Raw genomic sequence first — 14,057 nt, forward strand, 5'->3', positions numbered from 1 at the left:
TAAAAGCTGTTGTTGTTTAAAAACAAAAACAACACCAAACTAAACCTCAAAACCACACTGCCATCTCAGGCCTTCCTCAGGCCTTTGCAGTACTTCCTTGTGAAAAGGCATCACACAGCTTCCCAGAAAGAAGAACAACTTGAAAATAAAGTGCATACGTACTAAAGTTCTACATACTAAGTGAATTACATGCTTACCCTGCTGGTGATTTGCTAACTAATTTAATCTGCACTGCCCTGGGAAAAAGGTTGTGCTGCTGTTTGTTTGTTTTTTAAATACAAAACTCTAAAAGAAGCGTATTTGTAAGCAGACCAGAGACCCAACTGCAAAAGAAGGCACTACAGAACTACAGAAAAGGGAAGGCAGAGAAGTTTATTCCAGCAATGCTGCTGCAATTCACTTTAGCACAAAGTGTTCGTAAAAGACAACCACCCCCAGAAGTATATAAAACCAAATCCACTGAATGGTAATCCTGGAAAAAACCCTTTGATGGAGTAAACACTCCCTCTACTGCAAATGAAGAGGAGAGACTGTGGAGAAAGAGGGCAGTAGAAATGATTTCGGTAAAGCTGCCTTCAGGCTGCTGCAGGGCAGGGAGGGAGAGGGTACCAGGGAAGGTCATGCCCTCCTAAGGCCAACACCACTAAGTAATACCACATACAATGGTCAGGCACCTCTCTAGCACATTTTATAGAGGAGCTTCTGCTACCCCCTTAGCGGGCAAATAGCCTCCACTCCTGTAACATGCAACGAGTATCACATCCTCCCACAGTTGTTTGACAGCAGGACTGATAAATCAGCCACCACGGAGCCTTTGACCTCTTTGTTCAAGAGCAGGATGGGAGCTCCCATGGCCAGTGCCACTAATGTTAGCGCATAGGGAAATCTTGACTCCAAGCACCAAAGGGTTACACAGCAAAAGGCCACTTACTCCTCTGAACACACGTCGTAAAGCTGCTCTCCCCTCTGCCCACCCACCCCCCTTCAATATAATTCAGTACAGAGTCAGTGGTCTGAGTGCTGCTAGCATCAGTAGCAGTAGAAATTCCTCTCCCAGGATAGTGCAAGGTCCTCTATGTCAGGATGTCATGGGCTTGGTGCTCCACCAACATCTCCATGCTTCTCACATCTGTGCACCAGAACTCCAGGCGATCTTTCATCCCTTTGATCTGGAAGACAAACCCACAGTGACTTGACTGCTCCCATCACTACAAACCCATCAAGGGCAAAATGCTTGAGATCTCCAACTTCTCAGAACATTTGCTACGACAGCGAACTTGAGAAACTCAGCACCTTCTGTCTTTACCACCCTAAAATACTCTCCTCCCGAGACAAGACCACCAGCTACAGCCCAGGAACTCAAGCATTTTTTGTTCCACACGTTTCTGTTTGAAGGAGTCACGAAGATGTCCACATCCTGGAAAACAGTCACCTCACTGAAGTGTTCTTGTGGTTTGGGTGGTTTTTCAAAGGAAAGTGTTTCTATCAGCCTATCTCCTAACAGATTTATAAGCAGTTACTGCAAAACAGATAGAGATGCACCTATTCTCAAGGAAAGAGATAAAGGCAATGTGAACAGGGGAGGAACAGCTGATATACTTCTGAGTTCCCTGCACACCTTCAAGAACCAATAAAGACCCATTCTCAGTGACATTTAGCAGTCCTTACTTCAGCTTCCAGGTCAACTAAGGCACAAGAAAATACATCAATACTGCCACAGCATTCCATCTGGTTGTTACCTGTTGTAAATCCAACACACGTGGCTGCACCCACGTCATGTGCACCCTCTTATCCACTTCATCAATACTGCCTTTTACCAAGCCTACTGAGAGAGCCTTCATCACCAGCAGTTCCACCTTAAAAAAAAAAAAATAAAAGGGAAAAAAAAATAAAGAAAACCGAGGAGCACCCGTTTCCCCAGAGATGTACAAAACATTTTAATGGGTCCAGTCTGTGAATTATTATTTTTTTTTAAGCAAAAAATGTAAAGATCAAGGCCTGCAGCATCTCTGATACTCATCTTCCTTTAAATAAAACAACTCGCACAGTGGGTGAGGAGCTGCATCTTTCTTTTAGCAAGATATTCAACAAGAACTTTTACCACATCCTTGCTGAACAAGCTAGCTGTAGCATACAGAGAGACCACAGCTCAAAGGCAGGATTAATGTCTCAGAGTTGAGCAGGCAGCTGATTATAAGTAGAGTTCCTCATGAGTTGACATTGGGTCTAATACTAATTAATACTCTTTAACACTAGCAGGATTGCAAATTTGCAGATAACACCAAAGTGGTAGGAGAGGTAAAGATGCTGGAAATAAGAGCCACCATAAAAACAGATCTCTATAGATCATACTACACAATTCTTCTTAGCTCAGTGACAACAAGCATGAAGTCCTGCACCTGAGCAACCAAAACAAGGAGGCAGAGAACCTGGCATATGAAGAAGCTGGGATTTGTTCAGCCTAGATGGAAGAAGGGGAAACCTCATCATAGCCTTTCAACCTTTCAGCTATTAAAAGACAGCAACAGAGAACGTGGAGGTGCTATTCTCACAAGGACTCACAGTAAAAAGAGAGGAGACAAGGCAAAAATTGCTTCAGAGAGAATTCTAGCTGGATAAACAATAAGTTCTTCACAATGAGAAAAATTAAACACCAATGACATGGCAAAATCCCTCCTTGCTGGAAACAGTCAACACAGCTTGACAGAGTCCTGAATAATGTAAACAAAAGGTCTGCTTGCAAGAACAGGTTGGAACAGATGCCTAAGAATCTTCCAGATCCACTTATTAACAGACAGGAGCAATTTCTTCTAACAGTTCTCCAGACACACAAGAAGAGGGGAGAACATTCACACTTGAAGACTGCCTGAGGGAGTGGATCCAGTAGGAAGGTTTTAGAACTTGAAAACTTCAGCATCAAAACATTGGTCTAACCCTGAACTCACCTCGTTCACAGTGACTTTGGCACTCTTAGCAATCTCCTCAAAAGTGAGCTGTCTGTGATTGGCGGGGCGGGTGAAAGTCATCTGAGTTCAAGAGAAGAAAACAAAAAAATAAGGCCCCACAGATGTTCTTGTGTTGTTTCCCCCCCTCTACAGCACACAGCTTTTCATTGCACTGCCCTGCTGAGATCTCAACCTAAACACTAACTCATTTCTCATATTTAATCAAAAATACTTCAAAGAAAACTCTATTTCTGCCAGCAGAAAGAAGTAGCATTCCTCACTCCTCCACAAGCCTTGTTGCTCTGAGCAGATTTCCCCACCAACACCACAATCTCCAAATAAAGCAGGTCAGTTGAACCCCTGACATAGACAATGTCTATGGGTGGTAAAAGCAGTTCCCAGGAGAACACTAGAAGTGGAAAACACACACACAGAGAATGTGTGCGCGTAAATATATAAACACACGTTATGGTTTAGATAATGCAACTCTGAAAACAGATCCAAAGCCATGGAGGTTTACATACAAACACTATTTGTTAACAATACAACCAAAGTCTTAAAGTGACAGAAAAATGTTTTCAACATTGAGTTACCTCCCAGGGAAAGGATGCAAGTTGGTTAAGACTTTAACCACATTTTAGAGATCTTTCTTACACCAGAACATATCTGAAAAGTTATTTCAGATACTGCCCTTAAGTACAAAGCTTGCTCCTTACTTTTACACCTCCATACCTTGCCTGAAAAAGAAACCTTTGAATCCTTGAAACCACAAACAAGTAGCAGCATAAAGCTTTTCCCTAGCAATATTTGCTTCTTGGCACCACCTAGAGGTAAAACTTGCTGTCAACCAGCTAGTTACACTCCAGAGTTTCTTTCTCAAAGTCATACAAATGAATCTGCTCAGCAGAGAATGCAGCACTTGACTTTGATGCTATCCCCATCAAAAAGCAGTCAGAGCAGCATCTTTCCATTTCCCACATTTCCCACATGACAGTTCTCAGCTCAGCAGCTCACCTCCATAAGACATAACAGTTGAATCTTCTGCAGCAGAAGTGCTTCATTTGCAGCCAGATCTGGCTGTGAGAGGGTAAAACACATCAAGTCCATTATTACTTATTCTTCCCTGCTGGGGGAGCATGCTACACACAGGAGTAAGTCACACAGAGACCCACTGATGGTGCCTCATAAATCCCCTTGGATGAGAGCGAGGCCATTACAAGCCACCCACTGCTTGGCAATGATTCCATAAAGCAAGTCCTGAGAACTACACAATTAAACACAGTGCCCCACAAGGTAGGCAACCTCCTAATAAAAGCCACAGCACTGCATAAGCAGACAAGTCAACCTGCAAACTACTGTCATGTCCATAATACTACAGAAGTCAGGTGTCTGCAATCACCTGGGAGAGAACAAGGGAGCAAAGAGGCAGATGCTGTCCAAGTGCCCTCTCACCATGATCACAATAAAGCCTCTTAAGCTTTGTAGTCCCTATATTCTCTGACAAAACAAACCAAGATGAAAGGAGCATTACAGTTCTGTGATTAAAATTATACCCAAAGAGTCAGGAAATCTTAAGATCACAGAATCTCCTAGATGACCTCTGTAAATATCAAGCCTAGGACTTAAGCAGTGTATCAATTCACTCACTCACCTGCTGACCCCATGCTGACTTCAAAGCCTGAAATGTCTCTACATTACCACTGTTGAAGGCATAAAGCGTATCAATCAGCCACTGCCGATCAGTGCTTCTCAGGGACTCCAGAACAGGGTGCATGAGCTGTAGGACATATGCAAAACACTGTTAAAAGGATAAAATCAACTCCTAGTACTCAACAGCTGAAAGAAAGTAGCATCCCTTACCAGCTCTCCAAAGTTATAAACACCTTCTCCCAAGAGCCCTGCCAGCCCCAGGGTAAAGGCTCTCTCCTGCTGCTCTGATACTGTAGAAATAAAAAAAACCCAAACAGACCAAAGTGTCAATAAACATTTGCATGGAGCAGCAGTCTAAGTCCCATTAGCCTCTCCCTCACTTTCTTTTCCGTCTGTATTATTCCCAGCCCTTTCCCATGCCTGAAATTCAGAAATCTGCAACAAGCAACGGAGTGTAAAAGAAAAAAAAAAAAAGAAAGAGGGTGTTTTTCAAACCTATACTTAAGATTTTGAGAACTATAACAAATTATCCCTCTTGGTAGCAGCACTATCCTCTGCCTCCATCACCTCAATGCACTTAGGAGCAGAATCCTACTCATTCTTCACATATTTCCTAGCTATACCCCTCCTCCCTGCCCTCTCTCTAGGGAGGTCCTAAGCCAATGATACACTCAAAACAAAGCTGAGAAAACCAGTGCATTTATTTAGACTGAAGTGATAAAACAGAGAAGAAGTTGAGGCTCTCTTTGCTAAGCAAAGGAAGAGTTACCTGGCAGATCTTTAACATCAATGCATCCCAGAAACCGCAGAGCATCCTTATAGTATGAGGCGTGGTTCCCAATCGTCTGGTAGTACTTGCTGGAGAGATCATAGAAGCGGCTATGAACTGAAGTCACCCCAGGGAGATTGTTCAGCATCTCCTCAACCTCCTCAATGGTCTCCTAGCAGAGTGGAAAACTTGTTTGTTACAGAAAGGTACACTTCATATACATCCACTCCTACCCTTCCAGTTTCCCATTAAGGGTTATCATATCTGTTCCGCAAGTAACATCCATTCAGTAGTAAGAGCAGGTGAGACCACAGCCAAAGCCACTACCACAGTATTAAAAATAAAGTAATGGCATTCTTCCTCTACGAGATTATTAAGTTAAAAAAAAAAACAACATACACACACACACAAACACACCCCAAGCTTCAGCTATATATACTTAATATACACTCAATACCACGATCCTTCAAAATGTTTGAACTGGCAAAAGGCTCAAGATGAACTGCATGGAGAACCCTAAAATTTGAAAGATGGTTCTCAGAATCTTCCTGAAACTTCATTGGCCGTAAGCACTACACCCGCATTTTTTATGGCCTACAAGACATGAAGCAGAACTGCAGGTCCTCCTGGAAGTCCTAGGAGCTGCAAACCTATGACCATCTCATTCACAACACAAGCACAGACACAGGAACACCCACTACTGACTGCACCACTGAGCTCCAAGCTATCTTAGCACTTGTACAACTCTAGTTACCACCTCACCTTTGTCACCTGCAGGTCTCCAATGTTCAGCTTCAGTGCCCCAATGGCCGTCTTACACAAAATGACAGCTTCATCACTGCTTTTTACCTGCAGTTACAGAAACCCATACTTGAGTGTTTCCATTCCAGTCAGGCAGGCTCTTGAAACCTAAACCCAGTTATACTTCATTTGTTAACAAGTTGCAGCATTGAAACACAGGTGTTTGCTCTAAGGAGTAGGTATTCTCCACCACTGGTCTCAACACATAGACAGATGTCTTTTCATCTGTTTCGCATATGAAATACACGTTACCATTCATGTAGGTGAACAACTAGGAAGGGTGAACTCAAAAATACCTTTTCTCGAGTCTTTTCCAGAAATGTAAGAGCCACAGTGGGATCTGCAACAAAGAAAAAAAACCTCAGGAATCCCACTAAATTAACCTAGGAGTAAATCCTTTACCTGAATTCACAACTTTTTTCCTACAGCATACTGTCCAAACTTCTAAAGGTGCTACTCTCTGTGGGCCAGGCTTTCTGCACATTAGCTGATTTCTCAGCTGAGCAATGGTACTGCTGCTCTTACACAGCACTAATTACTCAAGCACCTAGCATTGGTGCTTTCCCTTTTCCATACACGAGGAAGACAATAGCTCAGCACTGAAGATTTAGCTATTACTACTACCTAGTTTCATGGGCACCACTATTCAAAAATGCTGTAAACAAAGGGTAAGGTCACTTACCTGTCATCTGCCTGACTACATGAAGAATGATCTCTACCAGGGACAGGGGATTCACCCTAGAACGAAGAACTGACTGTCAGAGCAGTGCTTGTCAGCAGTAGGTTGTCTAAAAACTTCCAGGCAAATAAACTCACCTGTGTTCAAACTCGCTGATGAAGTTCTCATAAAGCTGTGGGTACAAAGATATCAACAGTCAGGGAAAATAGATGTTTTGTTTTATCCATGACATTCACTTTTTCATTGTATTCCCATTCATTCTTCCAGTGAAGTAGGGAGTGTCCAATAAAGGAAAGAGCTATGTCATGCAAAATTCAGCATCCAAAAATCGCTTTTTTGGGATAATTCTATCCATTCAGTATTCTCCCACCTGCAAGAGGTGATTCACAAACCTTATGAGCTAGCAGATAATGAAACACAATGCTTCTCCGCAGACCAGCCTGGTGCTTGCCTTCTATTACCAATGCACAAATAGCACAGGCCTGAACATTTCAAAACTCCCTGCACACATTCTCCAACTTCCTCCCACACATTCCACAACTAGAAACTAGTGGCTCTTCATCAAGGAAGCAATTACCTCGAATTTTAAAAGAGACACAAAGGAAAGGGAAAGTGGGGAATGAAGGAACGCTTACTTGTAACACACAGAGGATATGAGTAAGCTATCTTCACAAAGGAAGAACTTGACAGAGCATGGGTGAGCTACTGTATACAATGCTCTGTAACTACTATATATGCTGTATCCAGCCTATCCTGTATTTCCAACAGTAAACCACCGTGCTACAAAAGGGAAAGAAAAATACACTACACCCCCTGTCCAAAATCTGGAGTGAATGAAATCACAGTAACATTAATTTGAGGCTCCTTACAATGGCACATTTAATCTTTACACGCTTCCAAAAAAGCTACCCAAATCCCACACACTTTCATCTGCTTCACAAACTCCTCCCAGATAAGTTTCTCTAGTTCAGTAGTTCTCCTGAGATAACTCACAGAGCACTTAGTTTTGTTAGCAGGAAAATACCATCACCGATCTTTGTCACAGAAAGGAAAACAAAGTCTAAGGGATAGCTGAGCATCTCACCTTGATGAGTCCATCTCCTTGGGCAAAGCAAGGGTCCTGCACAAAGTCCAAAACTTGCAGCGTCAGCTGGTGCCAGAGCCTGCAAAACACAGAATCATAGAACTATGAAGACTGGAAAAGATCTCTGAGGTCAAGTCCAAATCCAACCCATCCCCATCACATCCAATGTCCACATCCCTCAGTGCCACATCTCCATTGTTCTCAAACATCCCCAGGGACAGTGACTGCACCACCTCTCTAGGCAGCCCATGCCACTGCATCACCGCTCTTTCCAGGAAGAAGTGTTTCCAACCTGATCCTCCCCAGTGCAACTTGGCGCTGTCACCTCTAGTTCTATCATTGTTACCCAGGAGAAGAGGCCAATCCCCACCTTGCCACAACCTCCTGTCAAGTAGTTGTTAGGAGTGATGAGGTCTCCCCTGAGCCTCCTCTTCTCCAGACTGGACCATCCCAGTTCTCTCAGCCACTCCTAAGGTTTGTGCTCCAGACCCCTCACAGCTCCACTGCCCTTCTCTGGACACACTCTGGAGCCTCCATGTCCTTCTGGTATTGAGGGGTCCAACAGTGAGCACAGCACTCAAGGTGTGGACACAACAGAGCTGACTACAAGGGGATGATCACCTCCTACTCCCGCTGGCCAGGCACAAGCCAGGAAGCCGTTGGCCTCCTTGGCCACTTGGGCACGCTACCGGCTCACGTTCAGCAGCCGCAGTTAGATAACCCCCAGACGCTTTTCCCCACGTGCAGCTTTCACTCTACCCCCGCAGCAACACCCGGGGCCACGCACAAGTTCGCATCCCGCGAGCTCACGCTGACAGCAGCCCCGCGGTTCGGGCCGCGCCTTACAGCTCACGCTCGGCACTGCTCAGTCCACGACAAGGGCAAAGCAGAGACGAGACGCAGCGGTGACCCCACCACGCGGAACCAGGACTCCCCGGCCGAATGACCGCAGCACCGGGGGGAACACGGAAAGCACTCTCCGCCGTCCCCCCGCGCGTTAGCGCAGCGCTGACCGAGCTACCCCCGCTCCCCACAGCCCCAGCCCCGCCTGGAGCCCAGCACCCCGGGGAGGACCCCGGCAGCCACCTCGAGGCGATCCCGCGGAGCCCCCCCCGGCGCTCACTTCTTGTTGTAGAGCTCCTCCAGGCGGTGCCACACGGCGGCCTGCCCCGGCCCCGCGCTCTGGCTCTGCTGCAGGAAGCCCGGCACGTCCTTCATGGCGGCGGCGACCGCAGCAGGCAGCGACGCCGAGCCCCGGGCCGCCCCCGCCGGAAATGCACACTCACTTCCGGCGCGGCGCGGGGCACGCTGGGCACCGTAAGGCCTCGCGTTGCCTGCTCCCCTCCCCGCCCCCCCCGTAACCATGGCAACGGGGCCATGGAGCGGGGGGTTCGGCGCGGAGCGGCGCTGGTGGCGGGTAAGGGGCTGAGGGGAGGGAGTGGGCCCCGATGGGTGCTGGGGGGAGCCTGAGGGGAGGGGATGGGGCCTGAGGGTACGGGGAGGAGCTGAGGTAAGGGAGCAGGCCCCGAGGGGAGCTTGAGGTAGGGAAGTGGGCCCTGAGGGGGAGCTGGGGGGAGAAAGTGGGGCTCGGCGCTGGCCGAGGGAACCCCCCTCCGTGCATTTTGCTGCCTCCATTTCTCCCTTGCCTCGCCGTTCACTGACTCTGTGTTTTCTTGCAGCATGGAGGAGCCTGTGGGAGCGCGGTGGCCTGGCTCTGTTCCGCCCTCAGTGCAGGACTGGCTGCGGGGCGTGCAGGTAGGGCTGGATGGTTTCGTGCAGCCCTGGTGTGGAGAGCATCATTTCTCCTGTCTGAACAGGCGTGTGGGTCTGTGTCTTTGAGCCTGAGCTGGGGAATTGCAGCCGGGAGCTCAGAAACAAAGGGCAGAGAAATGTTAACGTTTGCCAGGTTGTGAATTTAGCTTTGTGGGAATCCGACCTGGCACAGCAGAACCACATCCTTGTGGTGTCAGTGTCAGCCACACCAAGCACAACGTTAGGACACAGTAATTAACTGTTTGCAGATTGCCAGGATCCAGCAGCTCTTGGCTCTTCACATTCCCACGCCTTCCCTGGACTGCTTTTAATATCTTGCTGCAGCAAGCACTCATTGTCTGGGGAGAAAGTGTTCCTTGAGATGATAATGGGTGTTCTCAGCCCCATCTGTACGCACTGCTGACCTGCAGTTCCTTTGCTTTCCAGCTGTACATGGAGCTCTCCCAAGGCAGAGTCCTCGGGAGGAAGTAGAGAACTGGTGAAATGTCTGTTCTAACCCCGGCAGTGCTGTTCCAGGGTGACTGCAGCACCCTGTTAGGAGCTTTCTGAAACCCAGGGCATATAAAACAGCATTGTAAATAATTTGTGAGACCTGAGTCCCTGAGTACGGTTCCCACAGTCCCGTGTCCACTCCCTCTAACAACCTGCTTAAAGGGAAATTTGGTGTGTTTTAACATTGATTTGGTATTTTTAAGATCTTCTAAAATCAGTGCAATGCAAAGCATCTTCTTCTGGAGTAGACTAATGCTTAAGCTTTCTCCTTGCTGATTATGTACTAGCACAATCCTGCAGATTGAAGAGCATTCTGCTGCATTCTTGGTGTGGTTCTCCCCCAGCTCCATTGAGCAGCTCTTCCAGCTGAAGTCTCTCACCGCATGACCTACTGTGCTTTCCCTCTGTTTCAAGCAGGGTACAAGGGACCAGGCCCTTCTCTCTGTCTGCTGCCGCCAGTGCTGTTCTAGGACTGGGCAGCTGGGGAGGTGACAGTGGGAAGCAGAAGCTCACCCTGCAGGATGTGGCAGAGCTCATTCGGAAGAAGGAGTGTCGTCGAGTAGTGGTGATGGCCGGTGCTGGGATTAGCACCCCCAGCGGCATCCCAGACTTCAGGTAGTGCCTTCATTGTTCTATTTATCCTTGTTTAGTGTTGGGACTACGAGGTTCTTCAGTGCAGGCCAAGGACCTGGCTCTCTGCTCTTTTGTGTCCTGGCCTGGTAGGTGGCTTTCCCCTTACGTTCTGACTGCCTGCCTTCCTTTCCTCTCTGCAGGTCTCCGGGGAGCGGCCTCTATAGTAACCTTGAGCAGTACAACATCCCTTACCCCGAAGCCATCTTTGAACTGGCCTACTTCTTCATCAACCCCAAGCCATTCTTCACTTTGGCCAAGGAGCTCTACCCTGGCAATTATAGACCCAACTACGCCCACTATTTCCTGAGACTCCTGCATGACAAAGGGCTCCTTCTGCGTCTCTATACTCAGAATATTGATGGGCTGGAGCGAGGTGAGTTTTCTCCAGCTCTCAGCAGTACAGTACCAGAAAAAGATGAGGATGAGAAGCAGAAGAGGAGGACTGGGGAAATGCCTGTTGAAGATGGAGTTTCTGGTTTGGTCACCTCATGCTGAGCTGATCCTCTCCCACCTGCTGTGTTCCAGTTGCTGGGATCCCTCCTGATAGACTGGTGGAAGCCCACGGCACCTTTGCTACTGCCACGTGCACAGTCTGTCGGAGGAAATTCCCAGGAGAGGACTTCAGGGTGAGTGACTGCAGCTGAGCATTGACACGAAGTAATGTTACTGTGAGGGTCCAACATGGCTGTGACCCTGCTTGTGTATATGTGTGCTGTCCCATATCAATCGGCATTGGGTGCTTTTACTTCAGGGGGACGTTATGGCAGACAAGGTCCCTCACTGTCGTGTCTGCACCGGAATCGTCAAGCCTGACATCGTGTTCTTTGGCGAGGAGCTCCCGCAGCGCTTCTTCCTGCACATGACAGACTTCCCCATGGCAGACCTGCTTTTTGTCATCGGAACGTCCCTGGAGGTCTGGGACTAGGGGGATGTCCCTGTTCACAAGGAAAAAAGGGCCTGAGGGACTCTGGAGGAGAGAGGGGTTACAGAAGGCAAGGAACTGGGTTATCAAGGTAAAATTGGAGGTGGCAGGTAATAGGGTGTATGCACTCAGAGGCTGTATGAAAACTTTGTGTGCTCCTGGTGAAGGTGGGCACCTGGAGTGGGAGAAGCAGTTTTTGCAGCAGCCTGAGCAAAGGCCATGGGATAACTGGCAACATCCGTAACCAGTACAAAGCTGGGGTAGCTTAGCCCATGGTGGGAGGATTTGTTAAGCACGAACCCAACAGTTTGAATTTCCTGGAGTTTAGCACACAATGAATTGATCCCTGCAGTGGGGTGACCATCTTTCTCTCTGCTTCACTGGTTTGCCTTCCTTTAGGTGGAGCCCTTTGCCAGCCTGGCAGGAGCTGTTCGCAACTCCGTTCCCCGGGTCCTCATCAACCGAGATCTTGTAGGACCGTTTGCCTGGCAACAACGCTACAATGACATAGCCCAGCTGGGGGATGTGGTCACTGGGGTTGAGAAGATGGTAGAACTGCTGGACTGGAATGAAGAGATGCAAACACTAATTCAGAAAGAAAAAGAAAAGGTGGGAAGGAGCTCAGTGCCCCATCTCCCTCTCTTGGTCTCCATTCCTGGTGCTTGAGTTATCTTGGGGGGGACGCAGGCAGTGCTTGCTGGGATTAGAGTCTTGCACCACAGGCATTGCCACACTCACAGTCAGCATTCAGAGAAAAGAACCAGGGAAAAGTGCAGGCAGGTTAAGAAAGCAAACAGCAGTGGTATTTCACAATGAGGGCAGGCACAGTGCCACAGAGCAGACTGCTGTATTGCTAAATGTTTCAGTGAGGCAGAAGGGGAAGACAGAGCTGCCAGCCTGAGAGGGAACAGGAAAAATGTGGAAAATGCTAAGCTCGGGGTTGAGTGTGAGTGCTTTAAGGTATCGTCAAGCAGTGACATTCTTGATTACTGAAGAGCCTTCTGTGGCTTTCAGCTGCTTATTTATTTATTCCCAAATGGAACACACCATACAGATTTAAGGACAGTAGCCTTGGAGCTGGAGTCACAGACCAAAAAAAAAAAAAGTCATCTTACAATCTTGTAAGGCAGTAGAGGACTTGGTTTTATAGTGCTTTGCCCTGCCTGTGAGCCTGAGATGCTGTTAATGCCACCTGATGCATTAACGTGAGTCACTGCTCAACTAAACAGGGAGCCAAGCATCACCTTAGCGGAGTTGCCCTCTTTCAGTACATTCACCTAATTGCTTTGGTTTCATTTAATGCTCGTGCTGTTCTAAGCCACAGATGGATGGACAAAGCTAGTGCAAGCATTGTAAAGCATGAAAAACCCTCCTTGCTTCTGGGATTTTGGTGCTAGCAGCATCACTGGCTGAGCTAGTGGGGGGTCGGAGGTTTGAAACACCCAAGCAAACACTGTGGTCTTTATTTTTAGCTGGATGCAAAAGACAAATAGGACAGCTGGCTCCCTGCTGCTGGAAAGCAATGTTCACCCTAAAGATGAGAAGATGCTGCCATACCCAGCGTGAGCAGAGAAAGAGACAATGGCAGGGAGCTGTGGAAGAGCCCATCCAGCTCTGCAGCAGCGAATCTACACAGGACTGGCACTTGGGGAAAAGGAGGATGCTCATGGCTCAACCCAGCCAGCCTGGAAGCAGTGAGACCCTGTCACCGTGAAGGAAGCCGAAAGGAGCACAGCCCCACTGCCAAGGTGAAGTTTCCACACGTGAAGGCTTTTCTACCTGAGACTTCAAAACAGTTGATGTAGCCACTGAAGGTTGTTCCTCCTCACCTTACCTCATTTCAGCACCCATGAAGAGACACTTTACTCTTGCGTGGCTCTGGCTCTGTCAAAGCACCATTTGACAATGTCCAGCCACGAGTTTCACCAGCATGTCAGATGAGACGTGCTAGTGCACAGCTCCTCCAGATACTTTTTTCTTAGTCATGAATGCCAGCTGCTGCAGACTGGTAACGTTTAGTCTTTGGATGAAACTTGATCAGGAGACAACTGCTGCTAATGTGCCTGGCCTGTTCCTGTTCAGAAAGGCCAGCTCAACTGCTGGAAGTTTTCTGTGTAGGGGTGATTATTAATAATAAAGACTTATAATTATTTTCCTGATGCCAATGGAGAGTTTTTTTCTGTATGTTTCACATAGTCCATTGTGTCTGAGTACATACTGTCCCCACACACAATACATAGCTATCTTACTAACACAATGCTGGACACTTCTTCACTTCACTGCTCTACAAAGCAGCTTCCAAGTCAAAG

General features: G+C 47.6%; 2 protein-coding genes across 5 annotated transcripts; one reads left to right on the plus strand and one right to left on the minus strand.

The window, feature by feature from the left end:
* Positions 1-347: 347 nt before the first annotated feature.
* Positions 348-9,198, minus strand: PSMD13 (proteasome 26S subunit, non-ATPase 13). 2 transcript variants are annotated; one of them, XM_015286266.4, is made up of 13 exons: positions 9,052-9,198; positions 7,929-8,007; positions 6,982-7,016; positions 6,848-6,903; positions 6,462-6,505; positions 6,127-6,213; positions 5,365-5,536; positions 4,806-4,885; positions 4,597-4,722; positions 3,960-4,022; positions 2,946-3,026; positions 1,740-1,856; positions 348-1,169 (listed from the first exon to the last, which is right to left on the minus strand). In XM_015286266.4, the coding sequence occupies exons 1-13, from the start codon at positions 9,144-9,146 to the stop codon at positions 1,074-1,076; spliced, it is 1,131 nt and encodes a 376-aa protein (XP_015141752.1). In that variant the 5' UTR covers positions 9,147-9,198; the 3' UTR covers positions 348-1,073. The 2 variants fall into 2 exon arrangements, with proteins under 2 accessions (XP_015141752.1, XP_040557450.1); XM_040701516.2 differs by lacking the exon at positions 3,960-4,022.
* Positions 9,199-9,291: 93 nt separating this feature from the next.
* SIRT3 (sirtuin 3) lies at positions 9,292-13,913 on the plus strand. Of its 3 annotated transcripts, none has more exons than NM_001199493.2 (8): positions 9,292-9,345; positions 9,608-9,683; positions 10,611-10,808; positions 10,967-11,199; positions 11,352-11,452; positions 11,578-11,739; positions 12,148-12,357; positions 13,221-13,913. In NM_001199493.2, the coding sequence occupies exons 1-8, from the start codon at positions 9,306-9,308 to the stop codon at positions 13,239-13,241; spliced, it is 1,041 nt and encodes a 346-aa protein (NP_001186422.1). In that variant the 5' UTR covers positions 9,292-9,305; the 3' UTR covers positions 13,242-13,913. The 3 variants fall into 3 exon arrangements, 2 of the variants coding, with proteins under 2 accessions (NP_001186422.1, XP_015141686.1); XM_015286200.4 differs by having other exon boundaries at positions 10,608-10,808; positions 13,221-13,907; XR_005860035.2 differs by lacking the exon at positions 13,221-13,913 and having other exon boundaries at positions 10,608-10,808; positions 11,578-11,839.
* Positions 13,914-14,057: the final 144 nt, after the last annotated feature.

Source organism: Gallus gallus, chromosome 5 (genome assembly GCF_016699485.2).
Source record: "Gallus gallus isolate bGalGal1 chromosome 5, bGalGal1.mat.broiler.GRCg7b, whole genome shotgun sequence".
In the NCBI taxonomy this organism is placed as follows: Eukaryota; Metazoa; Chordata; class Aves; order Galliformes; family Phasianidae; genus Gallus; species Gallus gallus.

Bases quoted from the DNA above. Each gene is read 5' to 3' on its own strand.
- PSMD13 (XM_015286266.4), bottom strand. From the start codon at position 9,146: ATGAAGGACGTGCCGGGCTTCCTGCAGCAGAGCCAGAGCGCGGGGCCG. The intron at 6,506-6,847 runs GTAAGTGACCTT...TCTTTGTTGCAG, and splicing joins TGTAGTCAGGCAGATGACAG to ATCCCACTGTGGCTCTTACA. The intron at 3,027-3,959 runs GTGAGCTGCTGA...TCTTGAACTCAG, and splicing joins AACTGTTATGTCTTATGGAG to ATGACTTTCACCCGCCCCGC.
- SIRT3 (XM_015286200.4), top strand. From the start codon at position 9,306: ATGGAGCGGGGGGTTCGGCGCGGAGCGGCGCTGGTGGCGG. The intron at 9,346-9,607 runs GTAAGGGGCTGA...GTTTTCTTGCAG, and splicing joins CGGAGCGGCGCTGGTGGCGG to CATGGAGGAGCCTGTGGGAG. The intron at 11,453-11,577 runs GTGAGTGACTGC...CTTTTACTTCAG, and splicing joins TCCCAGGAGAGGACTTCAGG to GGGGACGTTATGGCAGACAA.